This window comes from Salvelinus alpinus, chromosome 12 (assembly GCF_045679555.1).
Source record: "Salvelinus alpinus chromosome 12, SLU_Salpinus.1, whole genome shotgun sequence".
Lineage (NCBI taxonomy): Eukaryota > Metazoa > Chordata > Actinopteri > Salmoniformes > Salmonidae > Salvelinus > Salvelinus alpinus.
This window is the reverse complement of record NC_092097.1, coordinates 58,258,866-58,280,147: the sequence shown is the minus strand read 5'-3', so window position 1 is coordinate 58,280,147 and position 21,282 is coordinate 58,258,866. Positions and strand designations below refer to the sequence as shown.

At 44.4% G+C, this 21,282-nt stretch overlaps 1 protein-coding gene across 2 annotated transcripts in view; it reads right to left on the bottom strand.

The window, feature by feature from the left end:
• The window catches only part of pparg (peroxisome proliferator-activated receptor gamma), an 88,257-nt gene that overhangs the window by 30,443 nt on the left and 36,532 nt on the right, over nucleotides 1-21,282 (bottom strand). For both annotated transcript variants that reach the window (XR_011667300.1, XM_071336938.1), the window contains exons 4-5: nucleotides 13,224-13,362; nucleotides 189-388 (exon numbers count right to left, since the gene is read on the bottom strand). Coding sequence is in view for 1 of the 2 variants with exons in the window: in XM_071336938.1 (XP_071193039.1) it covers nucleotides 189-388; nucleotides 13,224-13,362 (339 nt within the window). In the remaining variant the exon portion in view is untranslated. The remainder of the gene's footprint in view (nucleotides 1-188; nucleotides 389-13,223; nucleotides 13,363-21,282) is intronic.

Below are 21,282 nucleotides of genomic sequence, written 5' to 3'. Positions count from 1 at the left end.
CTGCTGAAGGACAGGTATGTCTGTGTGGCAACATGCATCTCTGCATGGCAGATATCTCAACTTGGATGTCGGCCCACCACCTATCATCACATGGTGTGATAGCGAATAGCTACTGTGCCATGTTAGTATGGTTGTGACTGATAGGGAATAGCTAGTAGCTACTGTGCCATGATAGGTCTGGTCCATACCGCGTTATCCCCAGTCTTTCCAGACAGGATGGCCCTGGCCTTGGCCTTAGTGAGGGGGAAGTATTTGAGATAGGACTCCAGCAGCAGCTTGGCCAGGCTCCTCAGGTCGGCAGCCTCAGGGTGCATGATGTCCATGTCAGTGGAGAACTCAGCTAGGAGCTTCTCCTTCTCAGCCTGGGGCATCCGTCCAAAACGAATGGCTGTATGGGAAACAACAGACAACACAACATTATCAGATCAATAATGACAAACCTCCTGCCAGTGACAACTTAGATGGAAAACTACTGAGTATGGTAGGAGTGGCCATAGTCAGCTATCTGTCATATCTTTAATCTGAGCCTAGAGGAAAGTCTTTGTCCTCAGGCCTGGAGGGAAGCCAAAATCAGTCCCGCTACCCAAGAGTGGTAAAGCGGCCTTTACTGGTTCTAACAGCAGACCTATCAGCTTGCTTCCAGCTCTTAGCAAACTGTTGTAAAAAATTGTGTTTGACCAAATACAATGCTATTTCTCTCTAAACAAACTACGACTTTCAGCACTCTTATAGAGAAGGGCACACATGTACTGCACTGACACAAATGACTGATGATTGGTTGAAAGAAAATAAGAAGATTGTGGGAGCTGTACTGTTAGATTTCAGTGCAACCTTTGATATGATTGACCATAACCTGTTTTATGGCTTTTCAACCTCTGCCATATTGTAGATTCAGAGCTACCAATCTAAAACTCAGAGGGTTTTATTTAATGGAAGCCTCTCTAATGTCAAACATGTACTGCAGGACAGCTCTCTAGGCCCTCTACTCTTTTCTATTTTTACCAATGACCTGCCACGAGCATTAAACAAAGCCTGTGTCCATGTATGCTGACGATTCAACCATATACAGTACCAGTCAAAAGTTTGGACACACCTACTCATTTTCCTTATTTGTACTCTTTTCTACATTGTAGAATAATAGAGAAGCCATCAAAACTATGAAATAACACACATGGAATCATGTAGTAACCAAAGAATTAAGATATATTTCAAATTCTTCAAAGTAGCCACCCTTTCCCTTGATGACAGCTTTGGACACTCTTGGCATTCTCTCCACCAGTTTCACGAGGAATGCTTTTCCAACAATCTTGAAGGAGTTCCCACATATGTTGGCTGCTTTTCCTTCACACTGCGGTCCAACTCATCCCAAACCATCTCAATTGGATTGTGGTCGGGTGATTGAGACCAGGTCATCTGATGCAGCACTTCATCACTCTCATTGGTCAAATAGCCCTTACACAGCCTGGAGGTGAGTTTTGAGTTATTGTCCTGTTGGAGAAAAAAAAATGATAGTGCAAACCAGATGGGATGGCGTATCGCTGCAGAATGCTGTGGTAGCCATGCTGGTTAAGTGTGCCTTGAATTCTAAATAAATCACTGACAGGATCACCAGCGAAGCACCCTCACACCTCCTCCATGCTTCACGGTGGGAACCACACATGCAGAAATCATCCATTCACCTACTCTGCTTCTCACAAAGACATTGGACGTTGGAACCAAAAATCTCACATTTGGACTCATCAAACAGTTTTCCACCGGTTTTTCTTGGCCCAAGCAAGTCTCTTCTTATTGGTGTCCTCTTTGCAGCAATTCGACCATGAAGGCCTGATTCACGTAGTTGCCTTTGAACAATTGATGTTGAGATGTCTGTTACTTGAACTCTGTGAAGCATTTATTTGGACTGCAATCTGAGGTGCAGTTAACTCTGGGTCTTCCTTTCCTGTGGTGGTCCTAATGAGAGCCAGTTTCATCATAGCTATTGAAGGGTTTTGCAACTGCACTTGAAGAAACCTTCAAAGTCCTTGAAATGTTCCATATTGACTAACCATGTTTTAAAGTAATGATGGATGTAATTTATCTTTGCTTATTTGAGCTGTTCTTGCCATAATATCTTCTGTGTACCACGCCTTCCTTGTGACAGGACAACTGATTGGCTCAAACGCATTAAGGAAAGAAATTACACAAATTAACTTTTAACAAGGCACACCTGTTAATTGAAATGCATTCCAAGTGACTACATCATGAAGCTGGTTGAGAGAATGCCAAGAGTGTGCAAAGCTGTGATCAAGGCAAATGGTGGCAACTTTGAAGAATCTCATATTAATAATGTTTTGATTTGTTTAACACTTTTTTTTTGGTTACTAGTCCAAATGTGTTATTTAATAGTTTGTCTACCCTATTATTCTACAATGTAGAAAATAGTAAAAATAAATTAAAACCCTGGACTGAGGTGTGTCCAAACTTTTGATTGGTACTGTACATGTCAGCAACCACAGCTAATGAAGTAACTGAAACCCTTAACAAGGAGTTGCAGTCAGTTTTGGACTGGATGGCAAGTAATAAACTGGTCCTGAACATCTCTAAGAACAAAACATATAGATTCAATGGTTGTAAAGACGGGAAGAGGTCTGTCCATAGTGAAGAGACGCTCTTCTTTTTTGACACCACACTCCAAAAAGCAAGTCCTGCAGGCTCTAGTTTTGTCTTATCTCGATAATAGTCCAGTCATGTGATCAAGTGCTGCGAAGAAAGACATACTTAAGCTGCAGATGGCCCAGAACAGGTCTCTCTCGGCTAAGAGTTTAGGAGCGACTGACTGCATCACTTATTTTTTAAGAAACCTTAATGTTGTCACACCTTCTCCCCCTCTCTGGCAGACAGGCTGCCCATCATTACGCACACCTGTTACCATCATTACGGGCATCACCGCTCCATTGGACTCACCTGGACTCCTTCACTTTGTTGATTGCCCCATCTATATCTGTCTATTCCTCAGTTTGTTTCCAGTGCCAGCATTAATGTAGTTTTGTTTCCCGTCCAGACGCTGTCCGTGTTTTGTTGCATGTTCGTTATTTATTAAATGTTCACTCCCTGTACTTGATTCTCGTCTCCCAGCTTCTGTCCTCACAAATGTATTGAAAATTCCAAATTGTTTGCATAGTCAACTTGCACACAGCTCTGACACACAAACTTAACTGACCAGACATGCCACCAGGGGTCTTTTCAGTCCCTAAATCCAGAACAAATTCAGGAACAAATGACATATATAGAGCCATTATTGCATGGAACTCCCATCTCATTATACTCAAATGAACAGCAAACCTGGTTTAAAAAAACTGATGAAGCAACACCTAACAGCCCAACGTTTTTCCACTATTTGACCTAGATAGTGTCTATGTATTTATATATATACAGTGGGGAGAACAAGTATTTGATACACTGCCGATTTTGCAGGTTTTCCTACTTACAAAGCATGTAGAGGTCTGTAATTTTTATCATAGGTACACTTCAACTGTGAGAGACGGAATTTAAAATAAAAATCCAGAAAATCACATTGTCTGATTTTTAAGTAATTAATTCGCATTTTATTGCATGACATAAGTATTTGATACATCAGAAAAGCAGAACTTAATATTTGGTACAGAAACCTTTGTTTGCAATTACAGAGATCATACGTTTCCTGTAGTTCTTGACCAGGTTTGCACACACTGCAGCAGGGATTTTGGCCCACTCCTCCATACAGACCTTCTCCAGATCCTTCAGGTTTCGGGGCTGTCGCTGGGCAATACGGACTTTCAGCTCCCTCCAAAGATTTTCTATTGGGTTCAGGTCTGGAGACTGGCTAGGCCACTCCAGGACCTTGAGATGCTTCTTACGGAGCCACTCCTTAGTTGCCCTGGCTGTGTGTTTCGGGTCGTTGTCATGCTGGAAGACCCAGCCACGACCTATCTTCAATGCTCTTACTGAGGGAAGGAGGTTGTTGGCCAAGATCTCGCGATGCATGGCCCCATCCATCCTCCCCTCAATACGGTGCAGTCATCCTGTCCCCTTTGCAGAAAAGCATCCCCAAAGAATGATGTTTCCACCTCCAAGCTTCACGGTTAGGATGGTGTTCTTGGGGTTGTACTAATCCTTCTTCTTCCTCCAAACACGGCGAGTGGAGTTTAGACCAAAAAGCTCTATTTTTGTCTCATCAGACCACATGACCTTCTCCAATTCCTCCTCTGGATCATCCAGATGGTCATTGGCAAACTTCAGACGGGCCTGGACATGCGCTGGCTTGAGCAGGGGGACCTTGCGTGCGCTGCAGGATTTTAATCCATGACGGCGTAGTGTGTTACTAATGGTTTTCTTTGAGACTGTGGTCCCAGCTCTCTTCAGGTCATTAACCAGGTCCTGCCGTGTAGTTCTGGGCTGATCCCTCACCTTCCTCATGATCATTGATGCCCCACGAGGTGAGATCTTGCATGGAGCCCCAGACCGAGGGTGATTGACCGTCATCTTGAACTTCTTCCATTTTCTAATAATTGCGCCAACAGTTGTTGCCTTCTCACCAAGCTGCTTACCTATTGTCCTGTAGCCCATCCCAGCCTTGTGCAGGTCTACAATTTTATCCCTGATGTCCTTACACAGCTCTCTGGTCTTGGCCATTGTGGAGAGGTTGGAGTCTGTTTGATTGAGTGGGTGGACAGGTGTATTTTATACAGGTAACGAGTTCAAACAGGTGCAGTTAATACAGGTAATGAGTGGAGAACAGGAGGGCTTCTTAAAGAAAAACTAACAGGTCTGTGAGAGCCGGAATTCTTACTGGTTGGTAGGTGATCAAATACTTATGTCATGCAATAAAATGCGAATTAATTACTTAAAAATCATACAATGTGATTTTCTGGATTTTTGTTTTAAATTCCGTCTCTCACAGTTGAAGTGTACCTATGATAAAAATTACAGACCTCTACATGCTTTGTAAGTAGGAAAACCTGCAAAATCGGCAGTGTATCAAATACTTGTTCTCCCCACTGTATGTAGGCTACGTGTGCCTTTTAAAAAGTTGTTGTAGTTCTGTCCTTGAGCTGTTCTTGTTTATTGATGTTCTGTATTTCATGTTCTGTGTTCTGTGTTATGTGTTCTGTGTTCTGTATTCTGTATTTCATGTTTTGTGTTCTGTGTTCTGTATTTCATGTTTTGTGTTCTGTGTTCTGTGTTCTGTATTTCATGTTTTGTGTAGACCCCATGAAGAGTAGCTGCTGCTTTCGCAACCGCTAATGAGGATCCTAATAAAATACCAAATTCCATATACAGCGCAACCCTCCATCTTCAAACTATGGAGTATCTCCCCAAACCGTTCTGTGCCGTCGTCCATGTCTCCACTTGTGTGTGGTATGTAAATGTGTATCTCATCACATCTGACATGGACAGAGTTGTGAGAAACATTAACAAATAAAGTGAAAAACAGGCAATTTAATATTTTGTTTCTAGTTCTGTAAATGTGATTATTAAAACGGATCATAATAATCAGTAATAAATATTGATCCAAAGAGATTAGATGGTTGACATCAACAGAGTGACTATACTTACTGATTATTATATTACTTCCTATCAAATGTTTTACCTTTTTATACATCTTTCTACAGAAATAATGTGAGAAACGGTAAGAAATAAACTCAGAAATAAAATGAAAGACATTTGATATCTCTTTCACATGTTTCTAGTTTTCTGTAAATGTGTTTTAAAACTGATCATAATAACCAGTAACAAATAAATACTGACTCAGAGATTAGATGGTCACCAGAGTGACTACAAATGATTATTATATGACTTCCTATCACGTTTGACCTTTATGCACCTTTCTACAGGGTGCCATTACAGTCAATATCAGTTATTGATCACAGTTTCAAGTGTCATTAAATGACAAATATCATCAAGTTTAGATAGACCGAGGTTGTATAACCAGACTTTTATAGAGAGAGACAGAATTCCTAGAAAACAATGTTTTTTTCCCCCTCTGATTGATAGAATGGATAGGTTGAACTGGAAGTAATTGACCTGGAGCTTTGTGAATGGTTTTCTGTCTGATTTACCTCCAATCTGTGGATTTACCAACATCTCTAATACAGGTTTACAGTATATGTCTAATACAGGATTATGTTCCCCTCTGCGTCAGTCAGGCGGCAGGACAGAGCTGTTTCATTTAGAACACAACAGTATTCAGTCGACCTGTTATATATAGTTAGGGCTATGTCTAAACCTGTTATATACGGTGAGGGTTAGGGCTAATGTCTAAACCTGTTTTTGTATAATGGTGACTTGCAAAGTAATAAATGATCTGGTCTATCAGCCATCACACCTTTTGTAAATGTATACGTTGCTCCTCCTACGCCTGGGCACCCAGCCAAGCACCATGACACAGCAGAATCTACAGCTAGGTGCCTACGTGTGTAAACCTCTGTGAATCATTGATGAAAACACAAAAAACTCCCCTGGCAGATTTCACTAGCCACTACAGTTTATGATGGGATTTGAGAGGGAGTGTATATAAGGAGCAACTCAGATGACCCTGCCGCTACAGGGACTACACCTGGACTAGAACCACATTACTTTCTCTGGCAGAAACCGTGCCTCAGAGCAAAACGTATTTGACTCAAATCCCTGCCACTCCATTTAATATGATATGTTACTTCACGTTAGGTTACATTTCATTGGCCTACCAATGTAATAGCAGTCGTACAATAGCATACAATTCATATAGTATCCTACGTCTTGATCGTACCAGTTTGCTTTGACTCGTTTTGTAAGGTATATTCTGTTTGACTCCTTAAGATATATTCTGTTCAACTGCTTTAGTGTGATATATTACCCCCGACAGCTTTAGTGTGATATATTACCACCCACTGCGTTAGTGTGATATATTACCACCGACTGCTTTAGTGTGATATATTACCACCCACTGCGTTAGTGTGATATATTACCACCGACTGCTTTAGTGTGATATATTACCACCGACTGCTTTAGTGTGATATATTACCACCGACTGCTTTAGTGTGATATATTACCACCAACTGCTTTAGTGTGATATATTACCACTGACTGCTTTAGTGTGATATATTACCACCCACTGCTTTAGTGTGATATATTACCACCCACTGCGTTAGTGTGATATATTACCACCGACTGCTTTAGTGTGATATATTACCACCGACTGCTTTAGTGTGATATATTACCACCGACTGCTTTAGTGTGATATATTACCACCAACTGCTTTAGTGTGATATATTACCACCGACTGCTTTAGTGTGATATATTACCACCCACTGCTTTAGTGTGATATATTACCACCCACTGCGTTAGTGTGATATATTACCACCGACTGCTTTAGTGTGATATATTACCACCGACTGCTTTAGTGTGATATATTACCACCCACTGCTTTAGTGTGATATATTACCACCCACTGCTTTAGTGTGATATATTACCACCCACTGCGTTAGTGTGATATATTACCACCGACTGCTTTAGTGTGATATATTACCACCGACTGCTTTAGTGTGATATATTACCACCAACTGCTTTAGTGTGATATATTACCACCGACTGCTTTAGTGTGATATATTACATTCGACAACTCGTGGATGCCATTTTTATGTCTCTGTGTCCAGTACGAAGGAAGTTAGAGGTAGTTTTGCGAGCCAATGTGTTAGCACAATGACTGGAAGTCTATGGGTATCTGCTAACATGCTAGCAGATATCCATAGACTTGCTGTCATTGTGCTAACACTAGTTAGCAATTGCACTAGTGCTAGTTAGCAACTTCCTTCAAACTGCACAGAGACAAACATGTTATCCATGTGTTCATCTGACTCTGGAGAAGTAGCTAAAGGGCCTCTGATAAAAATCCCAAAGTTCCTTTCAAATAAAATGTTATTGGTCACATGCGCCGAATACAACAGGTGTAGTAGACCTTACCGTGAAATGCTTACTTACAAGCTCTTAACCAACAACGCAGTTCAAGAAATAGAGTTAAGAAAATATCTACTAAATAAACGAAAGTAATTTTTTTTTAATAAGAAGTAACAATAAAATAACGAGTCTATATACAGGGGGTACCGAGTCAATGTGCGGGGGTACAGGTTAGTCGAGGTAATTTGTACATGTAGATAAGGGTAAAGTGACTATGCTTAGATAATAAACAACGAGTAGCAGCAGTGTAAAAACAAAGGGGGGAGGGGAGGGGGGTCAATGTAAAAAGTCCGGATGGTCATTTGATTAATTGGCTTGGGGGTAGAAGCTGTTAAGCAGCCTTTTGGACCTAGACTTGGCGCTCTAGTACCGTTTGCCGTGCGGTAGCAGAGAGAACTGTCTGACTTGGGTGACTGGAGTTTTAGACCATTTTTTGGGCCTTCCTCTGACACGCCTAGTATTTAGGTCCAGGATGGCAGGAAGCTACCCTCTGAAGCGCCTTACGGTCGGATGAAGAGCAGTTGCCATACAATAGTGAAGGTGAACAGGTGGTCACAGGTCAGATGACAGAAGATTGGAGGACACTGAAGAATGAATTCCTTTAACCACAAAGTGGTATATTTACTGGGTAGTTTGTCTGTGCTGCATAACAAAGGAAACAGAATAACAAAAGTCAAATCATAACAATCACTTATTATTAACATGAGGTAATTCAGCAATTCAGTTCAATAGGAATTCAATATGAAGCATGATTGAGTCACTTAGGATCATAAACATAATCATGATAATGCAAATAAATCAATCAATTATTCAATCTATAATCTCAATCAGTGTGATATCATAATTACGTTTCATATTTCATACTTTCAGGTTTGTCTAAATATGTACATGTCATTTCGTTACAATTTAACCAGATATTAATGGCATAATTGGCCTGTGATGATCTGTAGGGCCGTGATCATTGTCCATTGACATAACACAATAGATTTGAAGTGTGCGCTCTAAGCCGCGTTCTGCGGTAATAGCTACAAAATAGCCTCCAACACTCTACTCGGCAAATTGGATGCAGTCTATCACAGTGACATCCATTTTGTCACCAAAGCCCCATATACTACCCACCACTGTGACCTGTACGCTCTCGTTGACTGGTCCTCGCTACATATTCGTCCCCAAACCCACTGGCTCCAGGTCATCTAAGTCTGCTAGGTAAAGCTCCGCCTTATCTCAGCTCACTGGTCTCCATACCAACACCCACCCATAGCACGCGCTCCAGCAGGTATATTTCACTGGTCATCCCCAAAGCCAACACCTTTGGCCGCCTTTCGTTCCAGTTCTCTGCTGCCAATGACTGGAACGAATTGCAAAAATCACTGAAGTTGGAGATTTATATCTCCCTCACTAACTTTAAGCATCAGCTGTCAGAGCAGCTTCCCGATCGCTGCAGCTGTACACAGCCCATCTGTAAATAGCCCATCCAATCAACTACCTACCTCATCCCCATATCTGTTTTAGTTTTTCTGCTCTTTTGCACACCAGTATTTCTACTTGCACATCCTAATCTGCACATCTATCACTCCAGTGTTAATTGCTAAATTGTAATTACTTAGCCACTATGGCCTATTTATTGCCTTACCTCCTTACTACATTTGCACACACTGTATACAGATTTTTCTATTGTGTTAGTGACTGTACATTTGTTTATCCCATGTGTAATTCTGTGTTGTTTTTGTCGCATTTCTTTGCTTTATCTTGGCCAGGTCGCAGTTGTAAATGAGAACTTGTTCTCAACTGGCCTACCTGGTTAAATCAACAATAACTGATGTCCCGATCGCAACAGATAGTTCAGATGAAAGATAACAGATTCAGTGGAGTTACGTTGATTTGTGGACGCACAGAATGTCGGGATTAGACGGAGTTGGGGAATAGAAAGCAGCTAGGTCAGGTGGTGGCCATTTCCTCCTTTTAATGAGTTGAGATCTGACAGACATTTCCACCTGGGCCAGCTGTGCAAGTGGCCATCAATTATAGGGCGATTCCACCAACTTCATGGGCCTTTCTACAAACAGCATTCTCACATAGGTGTTCCTTTTGTCCAGATGGGAAAGGGCAGTGTGTAGTGTGATCAGTAGATCTGTTGGGGCGGTATGAGAACTGGTGTGGGTCTAGGATTTGGTGTTGATGTCATGACCGGCCTTTCAAAGCACCTCATGGCTACCGACATGAGTGCTACGGGGCGGTAGTCATTTAGGGAGGTTACCGTCGCTTTCTTGGGCACAGGGACTATGGTGGTAACTTGCCAGTTGGTCCGTGCATGCTCTGAGTACATGTCCTGGTAATCTGTTTGACCCCACAGTCTTGTGAATGTTGACATGTTTAAAACAGCTTAAGGATCCGCCAATTTTTTTTCAATTTTCACCCAAAATGATATACCCAAATCTAACCCTGTAGCTCAGGACCTGAAGCAAGGATATGCATATTCTTGATACCATTTGAAAGGAAATACTTTGACGTTTGTGGAAATGTGAATTGCATGTAGAAGAATAAGATTTCAGTTGCCTGTAATCCATGGCTTCTGGTTGGGATATGTACTCACGGTCACTGTGGGGATGACGTTGTCGATGTACTTATTGATAAAGCCGGTGACAGAGGTGGTATATTCCGCAATGCCATTGGATGAATCCTGGAACATATTCCAGTCTGTGCTAAACAGTCTTGTAGCATAACATCCGCTTCATCTGATCACTTCCATATTGAGCGAGTCACTGGTACTTCCTGCTTTACTTTTTTCTTGTTAAGCAGGAATCAGGAGGATAGAATTATGGTGAAAATTGCCAAATGGAGGGCGGGGGAGAGCTTTGTACGCGTCTCTGTGTGTGGAGTAAAGGTGGTCTAGAGTTTTTTATTTTCTCCCCCCCCCCTCTGGTTGCACATGTGACATGCTGGAAGAAATTAGGCAAAACAGACTTAAGTTTACCTGCATTAAAGTCCCGGCCACTAGGAGCACTGCTTCTGGATATGTATTTGCTTATTTGCTTATGGCCTTATACAGCGTGTTGCGTGCTGTCTTAGCGCCAGCATCGGTTTGTGGTGGTAAATAGACAGCTATGAAAAATATAGAAAACTCTCTTGGTAGATAGTGTGGTCTACAGCTTATCACTCTACCTCAGGCGAGCAAATACCTCAAGACTTCTTTAATATTAGACATCGCGCACCAGCTGTTATTGACAAACTCGTAGCTGTTCTGTCCTGTCGATGCACGTAAAACCCAGCCAGCTCTATATTATCCGTGTTGTCGTTCAGCCACGACTCAGTGAAACATAAGATATTACAGTGTACTGTTCGAGATCATCCAGTTTATTTTACAGTGATTGCACGTTGCCCTATAGAATGGATGGTAGAGATGGGTAACCCACTCGCCAATGAATTCTCACAAGGCACCCCGATCTCCACCCCCTGTATTTCCGTCTTTTCTTCATGCGAATAACTGGGATTTGGGCCTGGTCTCGGAAGCAGTATATCCTTTGCGTCCGACTCATTAAAGAACAGATCTTCAATCAGTTGGAGGTGAGTAATCACTGTTCTGATATCAAAAAAGTTATTCATAAGAGACGGTAGCAGCAACATTATGTACAAAATAAGTTACAAACAATGTGAAAACAAAAAACAAAATAGCCCAGTCTGTTAGGAGCGCGTAAAACGGCAGCCATCTCCTCCCGTTCTATTTTAAGGTTAGGGTTCGGAGTTAGGGGCAGGGTTAGCTAACATGCAAAGTAGTTGCGAAGTTCCTAATTAGCCAAAATGCTAAAGTTGTCCGTGATGAGATTTGAACACGCACGTTTCTGTTATACGCCTACCCATCCACCCCTCCTTTCGTTTGAACTTTTTACTAAATCATCAGTGTTTCTTGGTACTGTTAATCACATCTACTTTGAACCATATCTGTATGCTTTTGTTTATGTCAAAAAGAAAACACCTGTAGCATGTCAGATATAGAGTTGAAATGCATTCAATTTTGAGTTTGCGTCCCAATATTACACTTTACATACATCACAGAAGATTGAAAAAGAAAAGCGTTTGACAACAGCTGACTTTCGGCAGGTTTTTTTTAAACAATGTTGATTAATTATGACATATTAATAACATTGCACCCTTGAGGTTACTCGAAGGCGATTTGGTCATGTTACTTAAGGAAAGGGGTCTACGTAACCTATTGTCCATATTGTAATTACTTCGCCACCGTGGCCTATTTATTGCCTTACCTCCCTTATCTTACCTCATTTGCACACACTGTATATAGACCTTTTCTACTGTATTATTGACTGTATGTTTGTTTATTCCATGTGTAACTCTGTGTTGTTGTTTGTGTCAAACTGCTTTGCTTTATCTTGGCCAGGTCACAGTTGTTAAATGAGAACTTGTTCTCAACTAGCCTACCTGGTTAAATAAAGGTGAAATATTTATTTTTATAAAAATAAAATGTAACATACGAATTAATGTCTCGGATGTACATTTACGATGTTACGTTTAGTCAATGTAATGTAACCTAACATATCATACTAAATGGCACGGATTTTTGTAAAATATGATCTCCACCCGGCACAGCCAGAATAGGACTGGCCACCCCCCAGAGCCTGGTTTCTCTCTAGGTTTCTTCCTAGGTTCCTGTCTTTCTATGGAGTTTTTCCTAGCCACCGTGCTTCGACATCTACATTGCTTGCTGTTTGGGGTTTTAGGCTTGGTTTCTGTATAAGCACTCTGCTGATGTAAAAAGGGCTTTATAAATATATATGTTTTTGTACTTTTACCCCTTTTTCCCCAATTTCATGATATCCAATTGGTAGTTAGTCTTGTCCCATCGCTCCAACTGCCGTACGAGAGCCATGAGTTCTCCGAAACACGACCCTGCCAAGCCGCACTGCTTCTTGACACACTGCTCGCTTAACCTGGAAGCCATCCACACCAACGTGTCAGAGGAAACACCGTACAATTGGCATCCGAAGTCAGCTTGCAGGCGCCCAGCCCGCCACAAGGAGTCTAGAGTGCGATGGGACAAGGAAATCCCGGCCAAACCCTCCCCTAACCCAGACGACGCTGGGCCAATTGTATGCTGCCTCATGGGTTTCCCGGTCATGGCTGGCTGTGACACAGCCTGGGATCAGGGTCTGTAGTGACGCCTCAAGCACTACGATGCAGTGCCTTAGACCGCTGCGCCACTCGGAAGGCCCCTTTATAAATACATTTGACTGATTGATTGTAATGTTGGTTCTTACCATTGTGAGACATGCCCACCACCAGGCACTTCTGAAAGCGACAGTACTGACACTTGTTGCGGCTCTTCTTGTGGATGCGACAGTGCAGGTCACAGTGGTCATAAACCAGCTTCAACCGGATGGTCCGACGGAAGAACCCCTGGACATAGAGACACACAGGTTTTATTAGAGAAGGGACAAACATAAGATAAAAGATTAATTGTGAATGGGCACAACTTGACAATTCTTAGTTTTTTTTCTCTTGGTGGTTCTATGCCTTGCTCTAAGCAGTAGGAAGCAGGTTATTCAGTTGTGACGACCCTCCCACTGTCTGCCGAATTCTCTCTTTGCTCTTGTTTTCCTTATTAGGATGCTGGTGGGTGGAGCCGGGACACACCTGGGCTGGGTGTGTCCCAGGATAAATACACCTCTTCCCCATTCATTGAAGAGACTCTCTCCAAGCAGACACACTGATAGTGTGGTTGTTGCATTTTTGTGGCCGTTTCGTTCGTTCGTTCATTTGTTTGTTTGTTTGCTTTGGCACCTTTCAACACCCCTCATTATCACATTTATGCACGCAAACACTCACTTACACTACTGACTACACACACCATTGTTAATTGTATTTAGTTTACTTCAGTTAATAAATATATTTTGTTATTCCTTATCTCCACGTTGTCACCCTTTTTTGTTATGAACTTCGAGCCGGTTCATGACAGTCAACCTTTTTATCTGTTGTTGATTATGGTGATATTATTAATCAAGGTGCAGCTGCTACTACTCTTAAACTTTTAGATGCCATCTACCATAGTGCCCTTCGTTTTGTTACAGGTGACAGGTTTGATACTCATCACTGCATCCTGTTTCAAAAAGTTGTCTGGACTTCGCTAAAGACCCATAGATTTCTACATGACTCTCTTTTTGTTTACAAGGCCCTACTTCATAAACTTCCATCTTATCTAACTTTGCTTTTGAAGTATAGACACCGGAGTTGCCTAACCCGTTCACAGGATTGGTTAACTCTTGAGGTTCCTAACCCGTTCACAGGATTGGTTAACTCTTGAGGTTCCTAACCCGTTCACAGGATTGGTTAACTCTTGAGGTTCCTAGCCCGTTCACAGGATTGGTTAACTTGAGGTTCCTAGGGTCTCAACCGAGCTAGGTAAATCTGCTTTTAGTTTTTATGCACCATATTATTACTGTAACAAAATTCTAAATACATTTCATCTTGATGTTCTGGTGCCGTTCGGGCAATTTAACCCCTTCAAGACAAGTGACAGTAAGACCAGTAAAGACATATCTCTCCAACCCTCATATCAGCTCTTTCTTATAAATAGAACTGTTGAATCTTGGCCACTGACCACTTCTTGTTGTGTGGAGTGAGTTTTGATTGTAGTGAGCGCCATCAACAAGTTGTAGCTAGCTCCCCTTCCCCTCTCCCCTTTGTCTGTGCCCCAAATGTGTAATTCACACTGCGACCTGTGAAAGGTGATGGGGTGGCTTGCCCAGTTAACCATGTAATGGACCTAGCTAGCACAAAACATGGTACAAAAATGATTGGGCACAGACAACAGTACAAAGGGCAAGAAGGTAGAGACAATACATCACGCGAAGGAGCCATAACTATAAGTAAGAGTGTCCGTGATTGTGTCTTTGAATGAAGAGTTGTGGATAAAACTGTCCAGTTTGAGTGTTTGCTGCAGCGAACTGAAAAAATCAGCGACCCAGGGATGTGTGTGCTTTGGGGACCTTTAATAGAATGTGACTGGCAGAACGGTTGTTGTATGTGGAGGATGAGGGCTGCAGTAGGTATCTCAGACAGGGGGGAGTGGGGCCTAGGAGGGCTTTATAAATAAGCATCAACCAGTGGGTCTTGTGATGGGTATACAGAGATGACCAGTTTACAGAGGAGTATAGAGTGCAGTGATGTGTCCTATAAGGAGCATTGGTGGCAAATCTGATGGCCGAATGGTAAAGAACATCTAGCCGCTCGAGAGCACCCTTACCTGCCGATCTATAAATTACATCTCTGTAATCTAGCAGGATGGTAGGATGGTCATCTGAATCAGGGTTAGTTTGGCAGCTGGGGTGAAAGAGGAGCGATTACGATAGAGGAAACCATGTCTAGATTTAACTGTAGCCTGCAGCTTTGAAATGTGCTGAGAGAAGGACAGTGTAACATCTAGCCATACTCTCATGTACTTGTATGAATTGACACTATTCAGCTGAATCAAACTATCAATGTAACAAGCATTTTAAAAATGTAATCAGCTGTGTAGTGCTAAGGCAAAAATGAAAATGAAAACCCATTTGGGTGCCTAGGACCAGGAACAGGAAACACTGCCCGAGGGCTGGGCTACTACAGGACCCAGGAAAAGGAAACACTGCCCGAGGGCTGGGCTACTACAGGACCCAGGAAAAGGAAACACTGCCCGAGGGCTGGGCTACTACAGGACCAGGAAAAGGAAACACTGCCCGAGGGCTGGGCTACTACAGGACCCAGGAACAGGAAACACTGCCCGAGGGCTGGGCTACTACAGGACCCAGGAACAGGAAACACTGCCCGAGGGCTGGGCTACTACAGGACCCAGGAACAGGAAACACTGCTCTAGGCCTGGGCTACTACAGGATCAGGATCCGTAAACACTGCTCTAGAGCTAGGACTACTACAGGACCAGGATCAGGAAACACTGTTCTAGGGCTAGGACTACTACAGGACCAGGATCAGGAAACACTGCTCTAGGGCTAGGACTACTACAGGACCAGGATCAGGAAACACTGCTCTAGGGCTAGGACTACTACAGGACCAGGATCGGGAAACACTGCTCTAGAGCTATGATTACTACAGGACCAGGATCAGGAAACACTGTTCTAGAGCTAGGATTACTACAGGACCAGGATCAGGAAACACTGCTCTAGAGCTAGGATTACTACAGGACCAGGATCAGGAAACACTGTTCTAGGGCTAGGACTACTACAGGACCAGGATCAGGAAACACTGCTCTAGGGCTAGGACTACTACAGGACCAGGATCGGGAAACACTGCTCTAGAGCTAGGACTACTACAGGACCAGGATCGGGAAACACTGCTCTAGAGCTATGATTACTACAGGACCAGGATCAGGAAACACTGTTCTAGAGCTAGGATTACTACAGGACCAGGATCAGGAAACACTGCTCTAGAGCTAGGACTACTACAGGACCAGGATCAGGAAACATGGCTCTAGGACTAGGACTACTACAGGACCAGGATCGGGAAACACTGCTCTAGGGCTAGGACTACTACAGGACCAGGATCAGGAAACATGGCTCTAGGACTAGGACTACTACAGGACCAGGATCAGGAAAAACTGTTCTAGGGCTAGGACTACTACAGGACCAGGAAAAACTGCTCTAGTGCTAGGACTACTACAGTACCAGGATCAGGAAAAACTGTTCTAGGGCTGGGCTACTACAGGACCAGGATCAGGAAACACTGCTCTAGGTCTAGGACTACTACAGGACCAGGATCAGGAAACACTGCTCTAGGGCTAGGACTACTGCAGGACCAGGATCAGGAAACACTGCTCTAGGGCTAGGACTAACACAGGACCATTGATGAGGAAACTCTGCTCTAGGGCTAGGACTAATACAGGACCAGGATCAGGAAACACTGCTTTAGGGCTAGGACTACTACAGGACCAGGATCAGGAAACACTGCTCTAGGGCTAGGACTACTACAGGACCAGGATCAGGAAACACTGCTCTAGGGCTACTACAGGACCAGGATCAGGAAACACTGCTCTAGGTCTGGGCTACTACAGGATCAGGATCCGTAAACACTGCTCTAGAGCTAGGACTACTACAGGACCAGGAAACACTGTTCTAGGGCTAGGACTACTACAGGACCAGGATCAGGAAACACTGCTCTAGGGCTAGGACTACTACAGGACCAGGACCAGGAAACACTGCTCTAGAGCTAGGATTACTACAGGACCAGGATCAGGAAACACTGTTCTAGGGCTAGGATTACTACAGGACCAGGAAACACTGCTCTAGGGCTAGGACTACTACAGGACCAGGATCGGGAAACACTGCTCTAGGGCTAGGACTACTACAGGACCAGGATCAGGAAACATGGCTCTAGGACTAGGACTACTACAGGACCAGGATCAGGAAACACTGCTCTAGGGCTAGGACTACTACAGGACCAGGATCAGGAAACACTGCTCTAGGGCTAGGACTACTACAGTACCAGGATCAGGAAACACTGCTCTAGGGCTAGGACTACTACAGGACCAGGATCAGGAAACATGGCTCTAGGTCTAGGACTACTACAGGACCAGGATCAGGAAACACTGCTCTAGGTCTAGGACTACTACAGGACCAGGATCAGGAAAAACTGCTCTAGGGCTAGGACTACTACAGTACCAGGATCAGGAAAAACTGTTCTAGGGCTGGGCTACTACAGGACCAGGATCAGGAAACACTGCTCTAGGTCTAGGACTACTACAGGACCAGGATCAGGAAACACTGCTCTAGGGCTAGAACTACTACAGGACCAGGATCAGGAAACACTGCTCTAGGGCTAGGACTACTACAGGACCAGGATCAGGAAACACTGCTCTAGGGCTAGGACTAATACAGGACCAGGATCAGGAAACACTGCTTTAGGGCTAGGACTACTACAGGACCAGGATCAGGAAACACTGCTCTAGGGCTAGGACTACTACAGGACCAGGATCAGGAAACACTGCTCTAGGGCTAGGACTACTACAGGACCAGGATCAGGAAACACTGCTCTAGGTCTAGGACTACTACAGGACCAGGATCAGGAAACACTGCTCTAGGGCTAGGACTACTACAGGACCAGGATCAGGAAACACTGCTCTAGGGCTAGGACTACTACAGGACCAGGATCAGGAAACACTGCTCTAGGGCTAGGGCTACTACAGGACCAGGATCAGGAAACACTGCTCTAGGGCTACTACAGGACCAGGATCAGGAAACACTGCTCTAGGGCTAGGACTACTACAGGACCAGGATCAGGAAACACTGCTCTAGGGCTAGGACTACTACAGGACCAGGATCAGGAAACACTGCTCTAGGGCTACTACAGGACCAGGATCAGGAAACACTGCTCTAGGTCTAGGACTACTACAGGACCAGGATCAGGAAACACTGCTCTAGGGCTAGGACTACTACAGGACCAGGATCAGGAAACACTGCTCTAGGGCTAGGGCTACTACAGGACCAGGATCAGGAAACACTGCTCTAGGGCTAGGACTACTACAGGACCAGGATCAGGAAACACTGCTCTAGGGCTAGGACTAATACAGGACCAGGATCAGGAAACACTGCTCTAGGGCTAGGACTACTACAGGACCAGGATCACGAAACACTGCTCTAGGGCTAGGACTAACACAGGACCATTGATGAGGAAACACTGCTCTAGGGCTAGGACTACTACAGGACCAGGATCAGGAAACACTGCTCTAGGGCTAGGACTACTACAGGACCAGGATCAGGAAACACTGCTCTAGGGCTAGGACTACCACAGGACCATTGATCAGGAAACACTGCTCTAGGGCTAGGACTACTACAGGACCATTGATCAGGAAACACTGTTCTAGGGCTAGGACTACTACAGGACCAGGATCAGGAAACACTGCTCTAGGGCTAGGACTACTACAGGACCAGGATCAGGAAACACTGCTCTAGGGCTAGGACTACTACAGGACCAGGATCAGGAAACACTGCTCTAGGGCTAGGACTACTACAGGACCAGGATCAGGAAACACTGCTCTAGGGCTAGGACTACTACAGGACCAGGATCAGGAAACACTGCTCTAGGGCTAGGACTACTACAGGACCAGGATCAGGAAACACTGCTCTAGGGCTAGGGCTACTACAGGACCAGGATCAGGAAACACTGCTCTAGGGCTACTACAGGACCAGGATCAGGAAACACTGCTCTAGGGCTAGGACTACAGGACCAGGATCAGGAAACACTGCTCTAGGGCTACTACTACAGGACCAGGATCAGGAAACACTGCTCTAGGGCTACTACAGGACCAGGATCAGGAAACACTGCTCTAGGTCTAGGACTACTACAGGACCAGGATCAGGAAACACTGCTCTAGGGCTAGGACTACTACAGGACCAGGATCAGGAAACACTGCTCTAGGGCTAGGGCTACTACAGGACCAGGATCAGGAAACACTGCTCTAGGGCTAGGACTACTACAGGACCAGGATCAGGAAACACTGCTCTAGGGCTAGGACTACTACAGGACCAGGATCAGGAAACACTGCTCTAGGGCTAGGACTACTACAGGACCAGGATCAGGAAACACTGCTCTAGGGCTAGGGCTACTACAGGACCAGGATCAGGAAACACTGCTCTAGGGCTAGGACTACTACAGGACCAGGATCAGGAAACACTGCTCTAGGGCTAGGACTACTACAGGACCAGGATCAGGAAACACTGCTCTAGGGCTAGGACTACTACAGGACCAGGATCAGGAAACACTGCTCTAGGGCTACTACAGGACCAGGATCAGGAAACACTGCTCTAGGTCTAGGACTACTACAGGACCAGGATCAGGAAACACTGCTCTAGGGCTAGGACTACTACAGGACCAGGATCAGGAAACACTGCTCTAGGGCTAGGGCTACTACAGGACCAGGATCAGGAAACACTGCTCTAGGGCTAGGACTAATACAGGACCAGGATCAGGAAACACTGCTCTAGAGCTAGGACTACTACAGGACCAGGATCAGGAAACACTGCTCTAGGGCTAGGGCTACTACAGGACCAGGATCAGGAAACACTGCTCTAGGGCTAGGACTACTACAGGACCAGGATCAGGAAACACTGCTCTAGGGCTAGGACTAATACAGGACCAGGATCAGGAAACACTGCTCTAGGGCTAGGATTACTACAGGACCAGGATCAGGAAACACTGCTCTAGGTCTAGGACTACTACAGGACCAGGATCAGGAAACACTGCTCTAGGGCTACTACAGGACCAGGATCAGGAAACACTGCTCTAGGGCTAGGGCTACTACAGGACCAGGATCAGGAAACACTGCTCTAGGGCTAGGACTACTACAGGACCAGGATCAGGAAACACTGCTCTAGGGCTAGGACTACTACAGGACCAGGATCAGGAAACACTGCTCTAGGGCTAGGACTACCACAGGACCAGGATCAGGAAACACTGCTCTAGGGCTAGGACTACTACAGGACCAGGATCAGGAAACACTGCTCTAGGGCTAGGACTACTACAGGACCAGGATCAGGAAACACTGCTCTAGGGCTAGGACTACTACAGGACCAATGAATGAGTGTGGTGCCATGACTACAATTATTCAAGCCCAGGACGAAACTGTGCCATTGTACCCTTGAGCAATGCCCTTAACCCCCCACTTGCTCTCTAGCCAGGGATGTTGCACTGCAGGGTGTTTGGAGAAGCATAAGACACATTTCCGTTCTAACCAATGGACAATATAGTATCTATTCTCTCCATGGTCTTGTCTCAAGATGACTCTTCGCACATCTCTACAACCACACCACTGTTGCCTCTACTGCACAAGTATTCCATGTGTTGTACTACACTGCTATTACTGTGTGTATGGCTACTATTTCAGTGTGCTATGTAAACTATCCTGTATTTGTATTTATTAGGGCTTCCAGGGCAGCAGGAAAACTTTACAGATGTCACTACTGCAGCTAATTTAGATGATTGATTCATTCTATAATTGAAGACATTTATTCTTGTGAGTACTGATTTATTTACTATGTATTATTATTACTTGCCTTTCCGAATGGCGCAGCGATCTAAGGTACTGCATCTCAGTGCTAGAGGCATCACTACACTACACTACACTACACCCTGGTTCGAATCCAGCCTGTATCACGACGTGATTGGGAGTCCCATAGGGCGGCGCACAATTGGCCCAGTGTTGTCTGGGTTTGGCCTACCGGGGAACAGTCGGTTAACTGCCTTGTTCAGGGGAAGAACGACAGATTTTTACCATGTCAGCTCGGGGATTCGATCCAGCAACCTTTCGGTTACTGGACCAACGCTCTAACCACT